Source organism: Periplaneta americana, chromosome 4 (genome assembly GCF_040183065.1).
Source record: "Periplaneta americana isolate PAMFEO1 chromosome 4, P.americana_PAMFEO1_priV1, whole genome shotgun sequence".
Classification (NCBI taxonomy): domain Eukaryota; kingdom Metazoa; phylum Arthropoda; class Insecta; order Blattodea; family Blattidae; genus Periplaneta; species Periplaneta americana.
The window spans coordinates 27,902,593-27,919,540 of record NC_091120.1 but is presented as its reverse complement, the minus strand read 5'-3'; the positions used below and the strand labels follow the sequence as shown (position 1 = coordinate 27,919,540).

At 35.9% G+C, this 16,948-nt stretch overlaps 1 protein-coding gene across 3 annotated transcripts in view; it reads right to left on the bottom strand.

The window, feature by feature from the left end:
• Nucleotides 1–16,948, bottom strand: part of LOC138697638 (putative serine protease F56F10.1) — a 37,034-nt gene that overhangs the window by 6,196 nt on the left and 13,890 nt on the right. For all 3 annotated transcript variants that reach the window (XM_069823061.1, XM_069823063.1, XM_069823062.1), the window contains 6 exons: nt 15,695–15,876; nt 10,521–10,756; nt 9,437–9,572; nt 6,135–6,451; nt 4,049–4,181; nt 242–411 (listed from right to left, as the gene is read on the bottom strand). In XM_069823061.1, coding sequence (XP_069679162.1) covers nt 242–411; nt 4,049–4,181; nt 6,135–6,451; nt 9,437–9,572; nt 10,521–10,756; nt 15,695–15,876 — 1,174 coding nt within the window. The remainder of the gene's footprint in view (nt 1–241; nt 412–4,048; nt 4,182–6,134; nt 6,452–9,436; nt 9,573–10,520; nt 10,757–15,694; nt 15,877–16,948) is intronic.

The window sequence follows — 16,948 nt, the reverse complement described above, 5'->3', positions numbered from 1 at the left end:
ACTTACTTGTTGTTACATTTTATTATTATTATCTTATTCAGTTTTGTGTGTAAAATTGCAGTGTACTTTGTAAATTTGTAGTGTTTTTTGTAACGCAGTTTTACTCCTGGTTGAGTATTAGAGAAGGCCATATAGCCTTAACTCTGCCAAGTTAAATAAATCATTATTATTATTATTATTATTATTATTATGTGGCATGCTCAGCTGTTGATCTGTATATGGACACTGAATACTGTCATACCTCTGATGTAAATAGCTGGTGATTCCTTTTGAAGTGTTTTCGTGATTCCCAGTGCATGCCATGGGTCAACAGAACCATGAACATAGACAACACGACTTGCTCTCACATGAAATTCTCCATACATGATGTTGGTTCGCTTTATTCCACGCATTACTTGTGCTCTATCATACCTGTGAACAATTCATACCATCTTCGTTATCATACTGTATTAATCATATTTACTTTAGAGATAACTCACTAATATTAACAGTATCAAAATGACAATAGAAGAAAAAGCACTGATTCAATATGAAAAACTTATCAGGTTACCAGGAAACAATTGGCATTCATACAGTCCTCTCTGTAGATTGAAAACTCAAAAAAGTTTCATATCCATTGTTCAAGAATTAAAACAGAAAATCAATATCCCGAATTTAAAAGAAAACTTACAAATTAAACCAAACCCTTTAACTCTATTAAATATAGAATAGAATCTAAATTTAACACAAGAAATACTGAAATCAGAAGTAAACACTGAAATACTGAAACAATTGTTTTTAGAGACAATTAATATTAGGTACCCTTCACAAAACTGGCTTCATTTATACACCGACGGATCCTTGATCTCCAGAGAACAAGGTGCCGGTGCAGGTGTTACGTGCTGTCTCTTCTCATTTTATATATCACTTCGATATGGAACAACAAGTTTTGATGGTGAAATCATTGCAATAAGTGAATGTCTCAGGAATCTTCTATGCCACATCAATAAATTTAGGAATGCAGTTATATTGTCAGACTCCAAATCAATCGTCTCTAAACACACACCTTCATCTCAAACAGCAGAAATAACTAAAATGCTCTCTCAATTAATATCACTCAATAAAAAAATTGTATTCCAATGGATATCTTCCCATTGTGGAATCCTGGGAAACGAGAATGCGGATGCTTTAGCAAAGAAGGGCAGCACTGCTACTTACAGACCTGTTACTAAATCTACGTATTACTCTGTGAAGAGATTTATTAAATCTACATACTTAGATTTCAACAAACAAAATTTGATAACACAATCACAAGGGAAAAAATGGAACTCTCTGCATCAAAATCCACAGTTAATTCCCGATTTACCACGAAAATCGTCTGTAGCTGCATTTAGATTGGCAACAGGCCATGATTGTTTGGCTAAACACCTGCATAGAATTGGAATGTATCAGTCCCCTAACTGTCCATTGTGCAACTCAAACCAAGAAATGGATTCGGAACACCTCAAAATCTGTGCTTCATTGGCTGGTCATGATAATATCTTTGAAAAATATTGGAGTGCAAGAGGTCAAATGAATTTATTGTCGAACGCCTGGCATTAGAAAACAACAACTTTAGAGATAAGGAATTGTTACTGATGAATCTAAATAAAATGGAATAACCATTTTGTGTTAATTAAAGTTCTATGTAACAATCTATTTTTCAATGTAAATTCATTTCAAATCAACACAAAGTGAGACACTATACTTCGTTTCAGGACTTTTGACGAGAGTAGTAAACAGAAAAAATAGTGGGAAAACACAAAGAAATGCAGTTGATAGAGCCATTCACTAACTGTAGTTACAGTAAAATATTAATTTGAAATATGTAACAAACAATTCATAAATCTCTTAACATTATTTTAGAAAGTGATTTCTTGTAGGTAACACTGCACCCATAGCTGAAAAACGTGACAATATGGAAGAAATAAGCAACAATTAACATATTTATGCAAGAAACAAGAATTATTTCGTCTGTTACTGAATCATTGCAATTTATACCAAATCTATTAGTAATCAAAAGCATGCTTACAACAAAATTAAATTCAGTGGCATACTGACAATGGAGGGGAGGACGGGAACCTGAACGTCACATTAAATTTCACATATTTTTATAAACAAATTTCAAATATACTTCAGTAAGTTATGTAAATCAAAATGAATAGACAAAAATCTATGATAATTGATCTTCCAAACAAATACAGTATTATTCCAAAATCGTGTACTGAAAAGCACTCAACTTCTGTTTATAAAAAAAAATTTAATGCTGGAGAGTATTTTAATGTACAGTAGAACTTCGATAAATCGAAACCCTCAGCAATTCAAAATATTAGTCTGTTTCCTTCCACTGCACAACAAAAATCTTGCCAATTCAAATAAAAAGCAACAGATAAAGCAGATATTTGGAGGAGAATTTCTACAGACGTGGACAAATTATTAACAAAATTGACGATTTTTATGATAATTCTGTTCACAAAATTTGACTTTTCAATTTAGACTACAGCTAACAATTTTGCATATTTCCATTACAGCAGACAGAAATATGCAAAAATGTCAACTGTAGTTTAAATTGAAGAGTCAAGTTTTGTAAAAATATATAATAAAAATCTTCAATTTAGCTAATAATTTATAAATTAGCAAAAATGTCAACTGCATTGAAGAGCCAAATTTTGTAAAAATATAAAATTAAAATCTTCAGTTTTGCTAATAATTTGGAAATATCCAAAATGTCAACTGTAGTCGAAATTGAAGAATCGAATTTTGTAAAAATATACAATAAAAACCTTCAGTTTTGCTAATAATTTGTAAATATGCAAAAATATTAAATGTAGTCCAAATTGAAGAGTTAAATTTTGAAAAATATACAATACAAATCTTCAATTTGGCTAATTATTTGGAAATACACAAAAATGTCAACTGTAGTCTAAATTTAAGAATCATATTTTGTAAAAATATATAATAAAAATCTTCAATTTTGCTAATAATTTGTCCACGTCTGTAGATGCATACTGTGAAAATTTAACCCTATCTACATTCGAATAGAAGACATTAAGATATATGGATCATATGCAGAGACTAAGAGGAAGGCAGAAAATAGAAAAGACTGGAGAATGCTGGGTTTGCAGTGCAAGACCTGCTCTTGGGCAGAACACAATGAGTGAATGAATTCGAATTTAAATCATTCCGACCCTCTATAAATCGAATCTACTCATAGAGACCTCTGTAAATCGAATCTACTCATGGAAATCTCTATAAATCGAATCTAAGATAGATCGACCCTCTATAAATCGAATCTACTCGTGGAAACCTCTGTAAATCGAATGTAAGAATAGATAGACCCTCTATAAATCGAATCTAATTGTGGAAACTTCTGTAAATCGAATGTAACATAAATCGACCCTCTATAAATCGAATCTACTCGTGAAAACCTCCGTAAATCGAGTGTAAGAATAGATCGACCCTCTATAAATCGAATATATTAATGGAAATCTCTGTAAATCGAATGTGAGAATAGATCGACCCTCTATAAATCGAATCTACTCATGGAAACGTCTGTAAATCGAATGTGAGAATAGATCGACCCCTTATAAATCGAATCTACTAATGGAAACGTCTGTAAATCGAATGTGAGAATAGATCGACCCCTTATAAATCGAATCTACTAATGGAAACGTCTGTAAATCGAATGTGAGAATAGATCGACCCCTTATAAATCGAATCTACTAATGGAAATCTCTGTAAATCGAATTTAAGCAAGTGGAATTGTTAGCGCAGCTTATAACTTTAAATTTAATGACATTTTTAAGCACTCTCAGTAATCTGGCACCCCTCTGTGCAAGGGATGGCCGAATTAGCAAGAGTCTATTGTATTGAAATTGAACCCAGATTATTCAGAACCTCGATAAATCGAATTATTTTGCCGTTTCTTTGCAATTTGATTTATTGGGGTTCAACTGTATCATTATAGGATGAAGAACATCAGAAAAGCATGCCACTTAACAGGTTAAATATAATAGAGCCTTAATTTTACCTTTTGCCGAAAATGTCACGACACTGCTGGAGAAAGAATTCCAAAGGAAATTCATCTCCAAAAATTTGAGCCGTTAAGTTAGAAGTTTGGTAAAAGCCGAACTCTGTACAGGTTTGGTACATCCACTGTCGACCTAAAAAGAAACAAGCAGAGTATGATATTTAGCTCTACTGACAGAGATTTCAAATATAATCATATATATATGTATGTCATAAAAATGGCCAAATGGACTGAGCGAGGTTTGGGTAATATTGGACAATGCGTTTCTTTCATCTACCACCATATGACAGTACCTGAATGACATAGTTACGTTTCTCTATGTGACATCACAGAAACGTAACCATGTCAAACAGGTACTATCATCGTGTGGTAGATGAAAGAAACTCACTGTCCGATATTACCCTATGTCCGATACTACCCAACTCTCACCTAAGGGACACTGGGACTGAATTTGACATTTTCTATAGATTTGGTTCAATTGTTTGTAAATTCAAAATGCTCCTCGTGGGAGTATAATTGAAATTCTGTTTTCAAAATTTTTGTGAAGGATTTACATTCCATAACTAATAAAGCTACGCATAGATGTTTAAATCTGAGCATTGGTGAAGAACAAAAAATTTTCACTTGGGACATCATTTTTTTTTTTCGTTTATTTTCCGTATTTTTTTTTAGAGTAAAAGTATTTAATCAAGAGCCAATTCCACGTACAGTTTTGTGTATTGATATATGGAAAGTATTCATGAAAAATGGAACAAATGAAAACCTTGAGGGATCATGTATATTATGAAAAATGTTGTTTTGTGAAAATTCAATTTATTAAAAAATGTCCCCCCCACATTTAGTGTTTCAGAACTCCCCAGCACCATAGCTTTTCCCTTCCTTTTTCTCCTTGGAATCAGTATCTCTCATACAGCCTCCTCTTATTTTGCCTGGCTGCAATCTCTTGTGTTACTCTTGGAAGATCCTCCTGTCTGACAGTGGCCTTATGCTGTTGCATGGCACTGCATTCCATATTGTACTCTCCAACAACATTGCAGGTTGCTACGTCCAGCCTCTTTTTGGAAACTAAATTTTTGTTTGGACATTTTCACCATATTGAAGCATGCAAACTTTCACTTTCATTCTGGGTTGATTATGATGATATTAGTTCCTAAAAGCATCAAAAGACAGCAAAGGAGGCATGCTTTGAAGCATCTACATCAAAAACCGAGGGAAATTTCAATATGAGAGTCGAAAAATAAAAATATTTCTTACAATTGCACATTTTAAACCCCTTCACGTGGCATTTTAAAAATGGCCGCCGTATTAAAAAAAATGGCGGATGGAGGCTAAATATCGTTCTGGGTCCTGGAGTATAGTATACTATACTATATTTCATACATTCATTTAGTTTCAAATCTGCCACTAGGTGAAATCGTTATCGATCACTCCTTTTCTGTGCTTGTCAAGCTCCTGACATCTCTTGGGGTTTACACGAAACACAAAAAGATCGATCAATCATTGCAATACTTGTTTCAACTATTTGTAGATGAAAATGGCGACCAACAACTCAATGCCAAGGCACCTTAGGACATACTTTCGAAGTAAGTATACAGTAAACCTTATATTTTAAGGATATAAAAAATATGATATAAGAAATATGTGCAGAGACTCAAAAGTACAGTATAATATACCTACATTTGTACACTAACTGTAACCTGCAGAATTTTTTCAGCATGTTTCCTTATTTCAGTGACTTTTTTGAAGTGTGAATTGTATTGAGGTTTAAAAACAAAACAAAAAATGTCTCAGAACTCAGGAGGATACAGAACAGAAACCTAGACAAATGTGTAGTCATCATTTATGTACAAAATAAAAACAAAAAACTGAAATTTTTTGCCATTTTGAATAAAATTCAGTCCCAGTGTCCCTTAAGTCCTAGATAATCTCAGTGTGTTGAATAACAAGAAAAAAGGATATGATATTGTAGGCAGTACTACTAGTGGCATCTGAACTCAATACTGAGAGACAGAACCGCACTGTTGCCAACATGAAAAAACTCATTGAAAAAGTCAGTCTGCCAGTAATTAGTATTTGCTGCTCCTACCTCCTCCTTCAGCACTCTCACAGCGCCAGTCAGTCTGCTCCAATTCAGCGATCATCTTGTCGTACTTGTAGTCCAGACATTTCTGATCATTGGCCAGGAGAAGTTCGTTGTTTACAGCCGCATATCGATGCACAGGTGTGCCAAGGCTCTCATTTGTCATTACTCCACATATTACATCGAGCGTTATATCTGACCTTGTTCCTTCAAAATGACGATTGTCCTTATTGTACTGAGCTATCTCAGCAAAATTACCAGCCAAACTCTCAAACAGATTTGATACATCATTATTCTCCAGTACATCAATTGGATCACACAATCTGCAAATTACGAAACAATTTTCAAAGCTGTAGAAGTACATTCACAGAGATAATTCAACTTACTGCTTAATACTGTATAGTAACATATGATTTATAATAGGTGTAGGTGGATATGACTGCTTCTATATTGAAAGATAGGAGGGAGGATATATATATATATATATATATATATATATATATATATATATATATATAAAATAATAATAATATTAGGTACCCTCCACAAATCTGGCTTCATTTATACACCGACGGATCCTTGATCTCCAGAGAACAAGGTGCCGGTGCAGGTGTTACATGCTGTCTCTTCTCACTTTATAGATCTCTTGGATATGGAACAACAAGTTTTGATGGAGAAATCGTTGTAATAAGTGAAAGTCTCAGGAATCTTCTATGCCACATCAATAAATTTAGGAATGCAGTTATATTGTCAGACTCCAAAGCAGCTATTCTATCAATAGTCTCTAAACACACACCTTCATCTCAAACAGCAGAAATAACTAAAATGCTCTCTCAATTAATATCACTCAATAAAAGAATTGTATTCCAATGGATACCATCCCATTGTGGAATCCTGGGAAACGAAAATGCGGATGCATTAGCAAAGAAGGGCAGCACTGCTACTTACAGACCTGCTACTAAATCTACATATTACTCTGTGAAAAGACTTATTAAATCTACATACTTAGACTTCAACAAACAAAATTTGATAACATAATCACAAGGGAAAAAAATGGAACTCTCTGCATCATAATCCACAGTAATTCCCGATTTACCACGAAAATCGTCTGTAGCTGCATTTAGATTGGCAACAGGCCATGATTGTTTGGCCAAACACCTGCATAGAATTGGAATATATCAGTCCCCTAACTGCCCATTGTGCAACTCAAACCAATAAATGGATTCGGAACACCTCAAAATCTGTACTTCAGTGGCCAACCATGATAATGTCTTTGAAAAATATTGGAGTGTAAGAGGTCAAATGACTTTATTGTCAAATGCCTGGCATTAGAAAACAACAATAATATATGTGTGTATATATATATATATGTGTGTGTGTGTACATAAATATGGTGAAGGATAGATAGAATGGAAAAAAAATTCTCTCCAGCACCGAGACTCGAACCTGGGTTTCCAGCTTTATGTGCTGGCGCTTTATCCACTAAGCCACACTGGATTCAAGTTCCAATGCCAGATTGAATCTCTCTCATTTTTAAGTTCTACCAACTGTGTTCCCCTATGTTGGCCTACCCTCATGTACTGTGTCACAGTTTGTGTAACAGTAGACACAATATCCAACCACAAGTACAGAGGTGCATTCATTGTGACTAAGTGGCCAGGGTCCGAAGGAACATGGCGCAGTCTTGAATCACAAAGTGATTACTTACGCTTTATCATATTACTATGATGTACCGAAATAAATTAGTTTTCAGTTTTCAGTGTGGCTTAGTGGATGAAGCGCCAGTACATGAAGCTGGAAACCCGGGTTCGAGTCCCGGTGCTGGAGAGAATTTTTCTCCATTCTACCGATCCTTCACCATATGGAAATGCACAATTACTGCACTGGGTATACAGGAAACTAACACATACCGACTTATACCTAAATGGACGCAGTCACCATCACCCAGCACACAAACGAACAGTCCTGTCGACCTTCTGCATAGGACGAGGGGGATTTTGGACCAAGAGAATCTCTCACTTCTGAGATCCGTCACCTACGTTCCAACAGAACAACTTCGACAACAGGGAAATCAGTTTGGCCCTCAGAAGGGCCTTCTCTGACAAACCACCCACCAAGAAACAAGAGGAGACGAATGGCATGGCATACTTCTATTCTATGACCTCATCTCAGGCAAGATTAGCAGAATGCTAAGAAAATACGGGATTAAGACCATCCATAAGCCGCCCACAAAGATTCAGAATTTGCTGAGACCAGTTAAAGACGACCTTAGTCTTAGGATACCTGGTGTCCATAAAATACCTTGTGAGTGTGGGAAATGCTACATTGGGCAGGCGGGACGCACCATTATGGAACGCTGCAAGGAACATCAACACAGCATAAGACTATACGAGGCGTGTTCTTAAAGTAAGTTCCATTTTCAATTATAGCTGTCACATCGCTGCAATCGTTATTTTGCGCATGCGTGTTTTCTTCTTCAGTCCTCAGGCAAGCTGTGCATGCAGTTTCAGAGCTTCAGTCCGTGTGTGTGGTTAGTTGTGATCAGTTGAAATGTTTAAAGTGATCGAGCAACCCGCCGACTGTGAGATGTGGTCTATTATCTGTTTTTTGAATGCGAGAAACATCAAACCAGCTGACATTCATCATCAACTTTGTGAGGTGTATGGTGATGATGCCATTAGTGATGGAATGATCAGGAGATGGGTTAGAAAGTTCAACGAGGGCCGCGTCTCTGTGCATGACGAGCAGCATACCGGTCGCCATCTTTGATCAATGACGATTTGGTGTGTGCTGTCGATGAAAAAATTCATGAGGACAGGAGGTTCACAATTTCTTCGCTTTCCTTGAATTTTCCACAAATGTTGCGGAGTGGTTTGCAGGCGGGTGAATTCTACAATGAGGGGATAAAAAGATTTGTGCCACGACTCAATAAATGCCTCAATAATGGTGGAGATTATGGTGAGAAGTAATTGAAGTGTGGGGAATACAATGCTACAAAAATGGTTTGTAAATATTTTCCCGTTTACTTTCTACACCCTTTTGGAACTTACTTTAAGAACACGCCTCGTATTATCCTGATAACTCGGCAGTAGTGCAACACAGCCTGGAAAAGGGCCACAAGATAGATTTCGGTGCCACCACCATCTTGGACAAGACATCAGGTTATTGAGACCTGGTCATCAAGGAAGCCATCGAAATCGAGCTAGATGGCAATATTTCAACAGAGACGCGGCCTACAGCTGAGTACAGCATGGACGAAATAAATCATTTATTATATTACAAAACTGGATTAAAAATCTGCTACTTACTTGAACATTTTATTAACAGTTTCTTGTCCAAAAGGATGTTTTAACAGCATTTTCAATTGTTTTGTAGCATCTCGAATAGCAGTAACACAAGAATTATTCGATATGGCCAGATCATCTTCAACCACTCTGTAATATTCTGAAAAAATAAAATAAAAATATTAATTGAAAAACAAAACACAAAATACAGTAGAGGTTGAATTATCGCTGTTAATTTCTTTTACACAACTTCAATGTTTACTGAAACGAAAATAATGAATTCATTAAATGCACGTTATAGCAAAAATTCATTCCAGAAATAAAACTTACCCATATACAAATACCTATCTCTTGGGTTGTAACTTTGAACAAAACTATGTATTACACATTATCACCATGACTTAATGCACTAAAAAATAATTAAATCAAGTATATTTTTATAGGGTGTGGTTTTAAGCATAATAGATCGACTATTGATCAGATTTTTTTTTCGACAGATATTGGAGAAAAAATGGGAGTATAAGGGTACATTACATCAGTTATTCATAGAGTTCAAAAAGGCATATTACTCGGTTAAGACAGACGTTTTATATAATATTCTTATTGAATTTGGTATTCCCAAGAAACTAGTTCGATTAATTAAAATGTGTCTCAGTGAAACGTACAGCAGAATCCGTATAGACCAGTTTCTATCAGATGCTTTTCCAAATTCACTGCGGGCTAAAGCAAGGAGATGCACTATCACCTTTACTTTTTAAATTTGCTCTAGAGTATGCCATTAGGAAAGTCCAGGATAACATGACTATGTTCGGAGAAAATCCACATACTATTAGGGAAAACACGGGAATTTTGCTTGAACCAAGTAAAGCGATAGGTTTAGAAGTAAATCCTGAAAAGACAAAGTATATGATTATGTCTCGTGACCAGAATATTGTACGAAATGGAAATATAAAGATTGGAAATTTATCCTTTGAAGAGGTGAAAAAATTCAAATATCTTGGAGCAACAGTAACAAATATAAATGATACTCAGGAGGAAATTAAATGCGTAATAAATATGGGAAATGTCTGCACAATACTTTTTATAAATAAAAATACAATAAACGAACCTCTGAAGTCTGCTTTAGCCAAGAGGGGTCCACTGGCTGACACTGCTCCATGAACTAGATGTGGATACTTGGCTCGCAGCCAAGCAGCAAGGGACCCTGGGTAAGAGCCTCCGAAGGCAATCCACTTGGTGTCAGAAGGCAGATCGTACTTGACAGTCATGCCTTGAATGAAGTATGCAAGGTCTGCCAAAGCCTGTTCACTGCTCAGAAACATCATGTTCTTCACACCCAGGTCTCTGTACATTCAAATAAGGCATATTTTAGTTTACATGCATCACTGCATAGACATTTGAAGTCTGATGATTAAAGTGGCGTGTTCGAACAATTTGTACTATGACAGCTCATCCCAAGTTAGAAATTTGTCCTGCAACAACTTGTACTAGAATTAAATTGAAAATTTATTTAACGACACTCGCAACTGCCGAGGTTATATCAGCATTGTCAGTGTGCCGGAATTTTGTCCCGCAGGAGTTCTTTTACATGCCAGTAAATCTACTGACATGATACGATGAAAGAGTAATGGAACGGAGAAAAATTCTCTCCGGCGCCGGGATTTGAACCCGGGTTTTCAGCTCTACGTGCTGATGCTTTATCCATTAAGCCACACCGGATATCCATCCCGGTGTCGGACAGAATCGTCTCAGTTTAAGTTCCAACTCTTGGGTTCCCTATAGTGGCCGCCCTCTGCACTACGTCATAGATGTCTATGAACGTAGGACCGAAGTCCACACATGTGCTGAGGTGCACTCGTTATGAACTTATGAGTGACTAGTTGGCCGGGATCCGACGGAATAAGCGCCATCTTAAATCACAAAGTGATTTACGCATATCATATATATTATTTTAATGTACCGAAGTACATATGATATTACCATGCAGATATTCTGCGACATCCAAGAGTTGGAACTTAAACTGAGATGATTCTGTCCGACACCGGGATGGGTATCCGGTGTGGCTTAGTGGATAAAGCATCAGCACGTAGAGCTGAAAACCCGGGTTCAAATCCCGGTGCCGGAGAGAATTTTTCTCCGTTCCATTACTCTTTCATCGTATGATGACGCAGAATATCTGCATGGAAATATCATATTCACTTCGGTACATTAAAATAATCTACTGATATGAGCCTGTCGAATTTAAGCACACTTAAATTCCATCGACCTGAGCCGAGATCGAACCCGCAACCTCGAGCACAGAAGGCCAGCACTATACCGACTAAGCTACCCAGGCCGATCAATTAAATTGATCTCTTGAGAGGTTGTACCAGATAATAATCACATTAAATATTCTTATGCTGTGTAAGCAAAGGTGCTATTGCCTGGATACAGTAACATGAAACATGGATGGCTGCCTGAGTCTCACTACATTTGAAAAAGGCCATCCCAAATTATTACAGAAATGCTTTCTGTACACTAGACATCGTGCTGCAAGAAGGAAAACAGAATGTAGATGTGAACGAAGAAATGAATGTTAATTGCATTAACACGCAGGAAATGCTGAAGTTCATCAACCATACCCATGGTACTGATTGGGGTAAGTGTAATGCCACAGAGGTAATGGCATGAATAAAAGAACAGTACAAACATCCAATAAGCCCTCTGCTTCTATCGTTAATAGGCATGTTAGAGCAATTTCAAGTAAAACATACGTGAAGCTTTCCAAAACACAAAGAGAAAAAAATTATTGATGCATAAGAACACAGAATTTTCCACCAAATCCAAAAACGTAACATTATAAATTCTAAAGATTATACCAGACAGATATGCATTGGATAAGGATGGGAGTCAGTGGCTTCTAAAATTCAACATCCATTCTAAACTGATGATTTTTGCAGGTGATTCACATCTCCGACCATTTCACCATTGTGCATATTGGATTTGTGTGTCACTTTATTTACTATTCATGATAATATATTATTATTCATTATTAAATATCCACTCAAAAGAATCCTAATTTACAAAGCGGTATGCTAGGGTTTTAGTTTGGTTATACGGTATACTACTTATTTTATGTAGACAGATAATGGTGAAAGGTAGCTCTACAGTCTTTTAAAGGTAAAGTTTAACATATCTATAAATTCTCTGTAGCAACACGGTTTTTTAATCACTTCACACATAGTGGAGTGCTGTACTCGGTGTTACAGTCTAGGAGATGTCTTTAGTTCAAATCTCTTTACTTGAAACAGAAGATGTTTCACACTGTGAAGGTCTTCGTGGCAAGAACAAGTAGAGTTGATGTCTGCTGGAATGTTGAATCTGTCGAAGTAAGTTCCAAATTTCCCATGTCCAGAAAGAAACTGCATTGTTATGAAAGTAGGTTTGAGTTGGTCGTGGATTGTTGGGAAGAAGGTGTCTCTTGTTAGTGATCCAGTTGTGCTTGTCGTCCATCTAGTATTCCAATTTTGATGAGTCTGTTGTCTTATTTGTTTCGTGATATATGATATCAGTTGTAGAGTGTAGGTCGGAGTTTCTCTGCTGGAGGCTGTTGCTTTCACTAACTCATCAGCTCTTTCGTTTCCTCTTACACCAATATGTCCAAGGACCCAAGTGAGGCATATGTGGTGCGAGTTTCATGGTAATAAACGAGATGAATGGCTTCCATTAGACATTAACGTAGAAGAAAAGACAAAATTTAGACGTGACATTTCCAATAATTTATGGGAGAAACTACTTTGTTCAATTAGTCAAGGCAAGCGAAATTGAGGGACGGTTACCATTTGCAATCTGGGAAAATATGCAATGGGGCAAATTAGAATCTGGGACCAAATGAAATGGAGTCTAAACTGAATCGGGACAAATATATTGGGATGATTGTGTTTGGAACCAGCTGACAGAGACCAATCATCTGAACTTCTTAAAGTGACAATACCCGAAAATCTAAGAGTTTTAGGATTCATATTTGAAGGGTTCAGAACCATAGTGGGCCAAGCGCCATTTACTAAAACCGTAGAAAACAAAGGTTAAAATGTAGTTAGTATTGTCAGACCATCGGATCTGTGCCCCTTCAGCGCTGTCGTTGTTCTTGGAAAAGTTAACGCCTGTACTCACTCCATTCCACCCGCTTTCCTCCCACCACGTCAAACAGCAGGCCACAAACCTTGCCGAATAGGGATGTTGCCAAACTTCCGTCAAACGGTGTCATAAATAACTGGTCCTCCATGCTACAATATTATTTCTTTCAATCAAAATACATCTTGTATTTCTACATTTTTTAAACCTAAATCCCATATCTCGAATTACTTTCCGTAGTTTTTCTCTCCAACCTTGGAAATTATTACTTCTCTCGCAAGCTTCAGTAATTTCTTTAATGTTGAAACTTCTTTCTGAACGGTATAAAATTCTTGTATCTTTCTTCTTAAAATACATCGGCTCATATCATCTACAATAACTAAAAGTTCCCTTGGTCTGTTCTTCTCTGGTGATTCTAGCTTTTCATCTCCTGCACAGACTTCCTCTCTCCTGATTTTCTTTATTAGGAGTTCTGACCTGTCTATATAAATTACATAAAATGTTGTATTATTAGTATTAGTTAAGTAAGTAATTTTAATACATAATCAATTGAAATAAAATAAGCCTCACCTGTGATATCAGTTGCTCTTTTTGTTGCCTGATTTATAGGAAACAGATATTGACCTGTTTGTTTCTCTTCATCGCAAAATGCTATTACGTATTTGCTTAATAATATTTCTTTCGCCACTCCGTGCTACAGTATTCATGTTGAGTTGACAACACTGGACTGCAAGTGCAAATATTGTAAACTGTCCCGCAAGAAGGCCAAAATTGTGAATAGTGGGGGACAGAAAGGGAGAGAGATGGAAAAGAGAGAGTTAGGAATGCAGAGAGAGAAATGAATTACCGAGGCTGAGAAGGAATTAAGAGTTCAGTTCGCATATCTTATGAGGGCACAGATCCGATGGTACGACTATACCATAATTTAATGGAAACATATAGCAAGTAAAATAAAGTATACACATTAAAACTAAATGATATGTCAATCTTCATTAAACTATGGTATTCACTTATCTTTAACCCTTGCTTTCTCCGTTTTTAATAAATGGCACTTGGCCCACTATGGCTCTGAACCCTTAATTTATATTAAATTACTAGCCGTACCCGTGCGCTCTGCTGCACCTGTTATAAATATAAAGTAATTACATAATTAAAATAGGATATTTGATCCAGGGAACATTCGTGTTTGACAGAAGGATAAATCGTTCATTATGTTACTTAATTTAAATTGTATTAAAAAAAAATAAAATGCGGTCATTTTGATCCACAGACCATTCATTTGGTCATAAAAATTATTTTAGGAAATATAGGAAACGAATGCCTATCAAGTTTTCTGTGCATAAGAAGCTATTTTAATCTTACCTGTCCTCGATTCACTCAGAAGTTACTGTAATAACATTATAGCATTATGTCCAGCTAGAGAAACTACACTTTCCAATGGTGAATTAATAATCAATTATACAAATCGGTTAATTTAGCTTCCGATATTACTTCATACAAACACAGAAACATTCTCTTTAGACTATGATTCATAGCTTTCGATTGTTGTTGTCCAAAACCCCTTATACAGTAGACGAAGTCATTTGTTTTTTATTTCATTACACCGCCTTAGATGGCGTTGTTATTGTAATTTTGAAACTCATTTATCTCATTAAATATCAGTCCTATCAAAATTTTGCATGGAATAAAACTTATCAGAAATTATTTTTAAAGAAACTTTTGTTATGTAACATTTTTCATGAAAATTAATAATAAGGGAGATATTTAGATTTATTTAATTCAAGCCCCCTTATAATCCCCCTTTTACATAAAATATTTTGAATGTGATATAACCTAAAATCTAAGTTACAACGAACTTAATTTATATTCCAATTTTCATATAAATCGGTTCAGCCATTATCACGTGAAAAGGTAACAAACATCCAGACAGACATACAAACAAAAATTTCAAAAAAGCGATTTTCGGTTTCAGGGCAGTTAATTATATATGTTAGAACTAATTCTTTTTGGAAAATCGAAAATTACCAGAAAAATTTCGACTACAGATTTATTTTGATTTAGAGAATGTACCTAAATATTGCCATTTATTTAAAAAAACATTCTAGTCCCAAAACACAGAAAAATTCCAATCTCCTATCAAGCTAAATATTTGTTATTCTGGTAACTCACCTGAGGGGATGACTGGCACCATAATATCGATGCTCCAATTGGAAGCAGAGTGCATTATAACGCTGAGCATAGTTTATCCACTGACCAGTAACCATCCATTCTGCACTAGCAGCAGCTTCACCACCAATCATGAGGAACACTGGACCACCACGAACATAGAAAGTGGCATTCCTGAAATATCTCTAACAAGAAGTTAAACATTACTAGTATTTGAGATTTAAAAAAAACACAACACAAGCACTATCTGAGAAATTAACATACAACAGAGTTGTGCAAAGTACAAACAATAGCAGATTGGATATTTAGAACAGGATGGTATGCATATGTATCTATGATGTCAGACAACAGATTAGTTAGGGATTGGATATCCAGAAGAAAAAAGAACAAAATAGAATGTATGTGTGACAAGCAAGGATGTAAGACAAGACAAGTACAGTAAAACCCCGATAAGACGCTGTTCAAGGGACCGCGTGTAAACCGCGTATTAACCGGGACCACGTATTAGGCGGGTATACTAATTTTGACTTATATACAATATCTATTAGCATTTTTCTTTATTGAAATACAAGATTCATGAAAGGTAATACAGTATTACTCCATTATGTAATTACTGTACTGTAAGTCAAAGATATTTACAATATGTACTGTACTCAATTCTTTCGGAAAAAAAGTCATTTATAGTTGTTTGCCGTGTGCGTGTTCTCCAAGCCCTCATCTTTACCACACTTCAGTTTCCTGCGATTATATCCTCCCGACGTCGCAGCTGTAGTGATTGAGTTGCGATTTTTTATTATTGTTCTTAATATCGATGAGTACTGTTCTCATCGTACTTTCGTAAGATTTCCAATTTTTCCGACACAGAAAGCGCTTTTTGTTTAACACTCATTATCAATGTAATCACATTCACAGACACTTCAATACACTAAAGGACAACAAACTGCCCAGCAAAAATTTCCAGAATTTTATTACGGCCGAGTGAGGAATGCTGTTTGAGAGAGAGGGTTAGCAAGAGGGTGAGGTATTGTAACTGTATGTAGGCTTTAAGCGAGCAGGTAAGGAGTCGAATAAGAGGGTGTAACAAGAGGGTGGGGTATACTAAGGTATGAAGTATGAAGGTTTAAATGTGCAGGTAAAGGGTCGAATATCAATACTTTTCAGGTTAATGGCACCAGTGAGTTCAGTCATCAAGATGTTTCAGTGCTGTTACAGTACATTGCTGACAATTACATCGCAAATATTCCACAAAAACGGCGT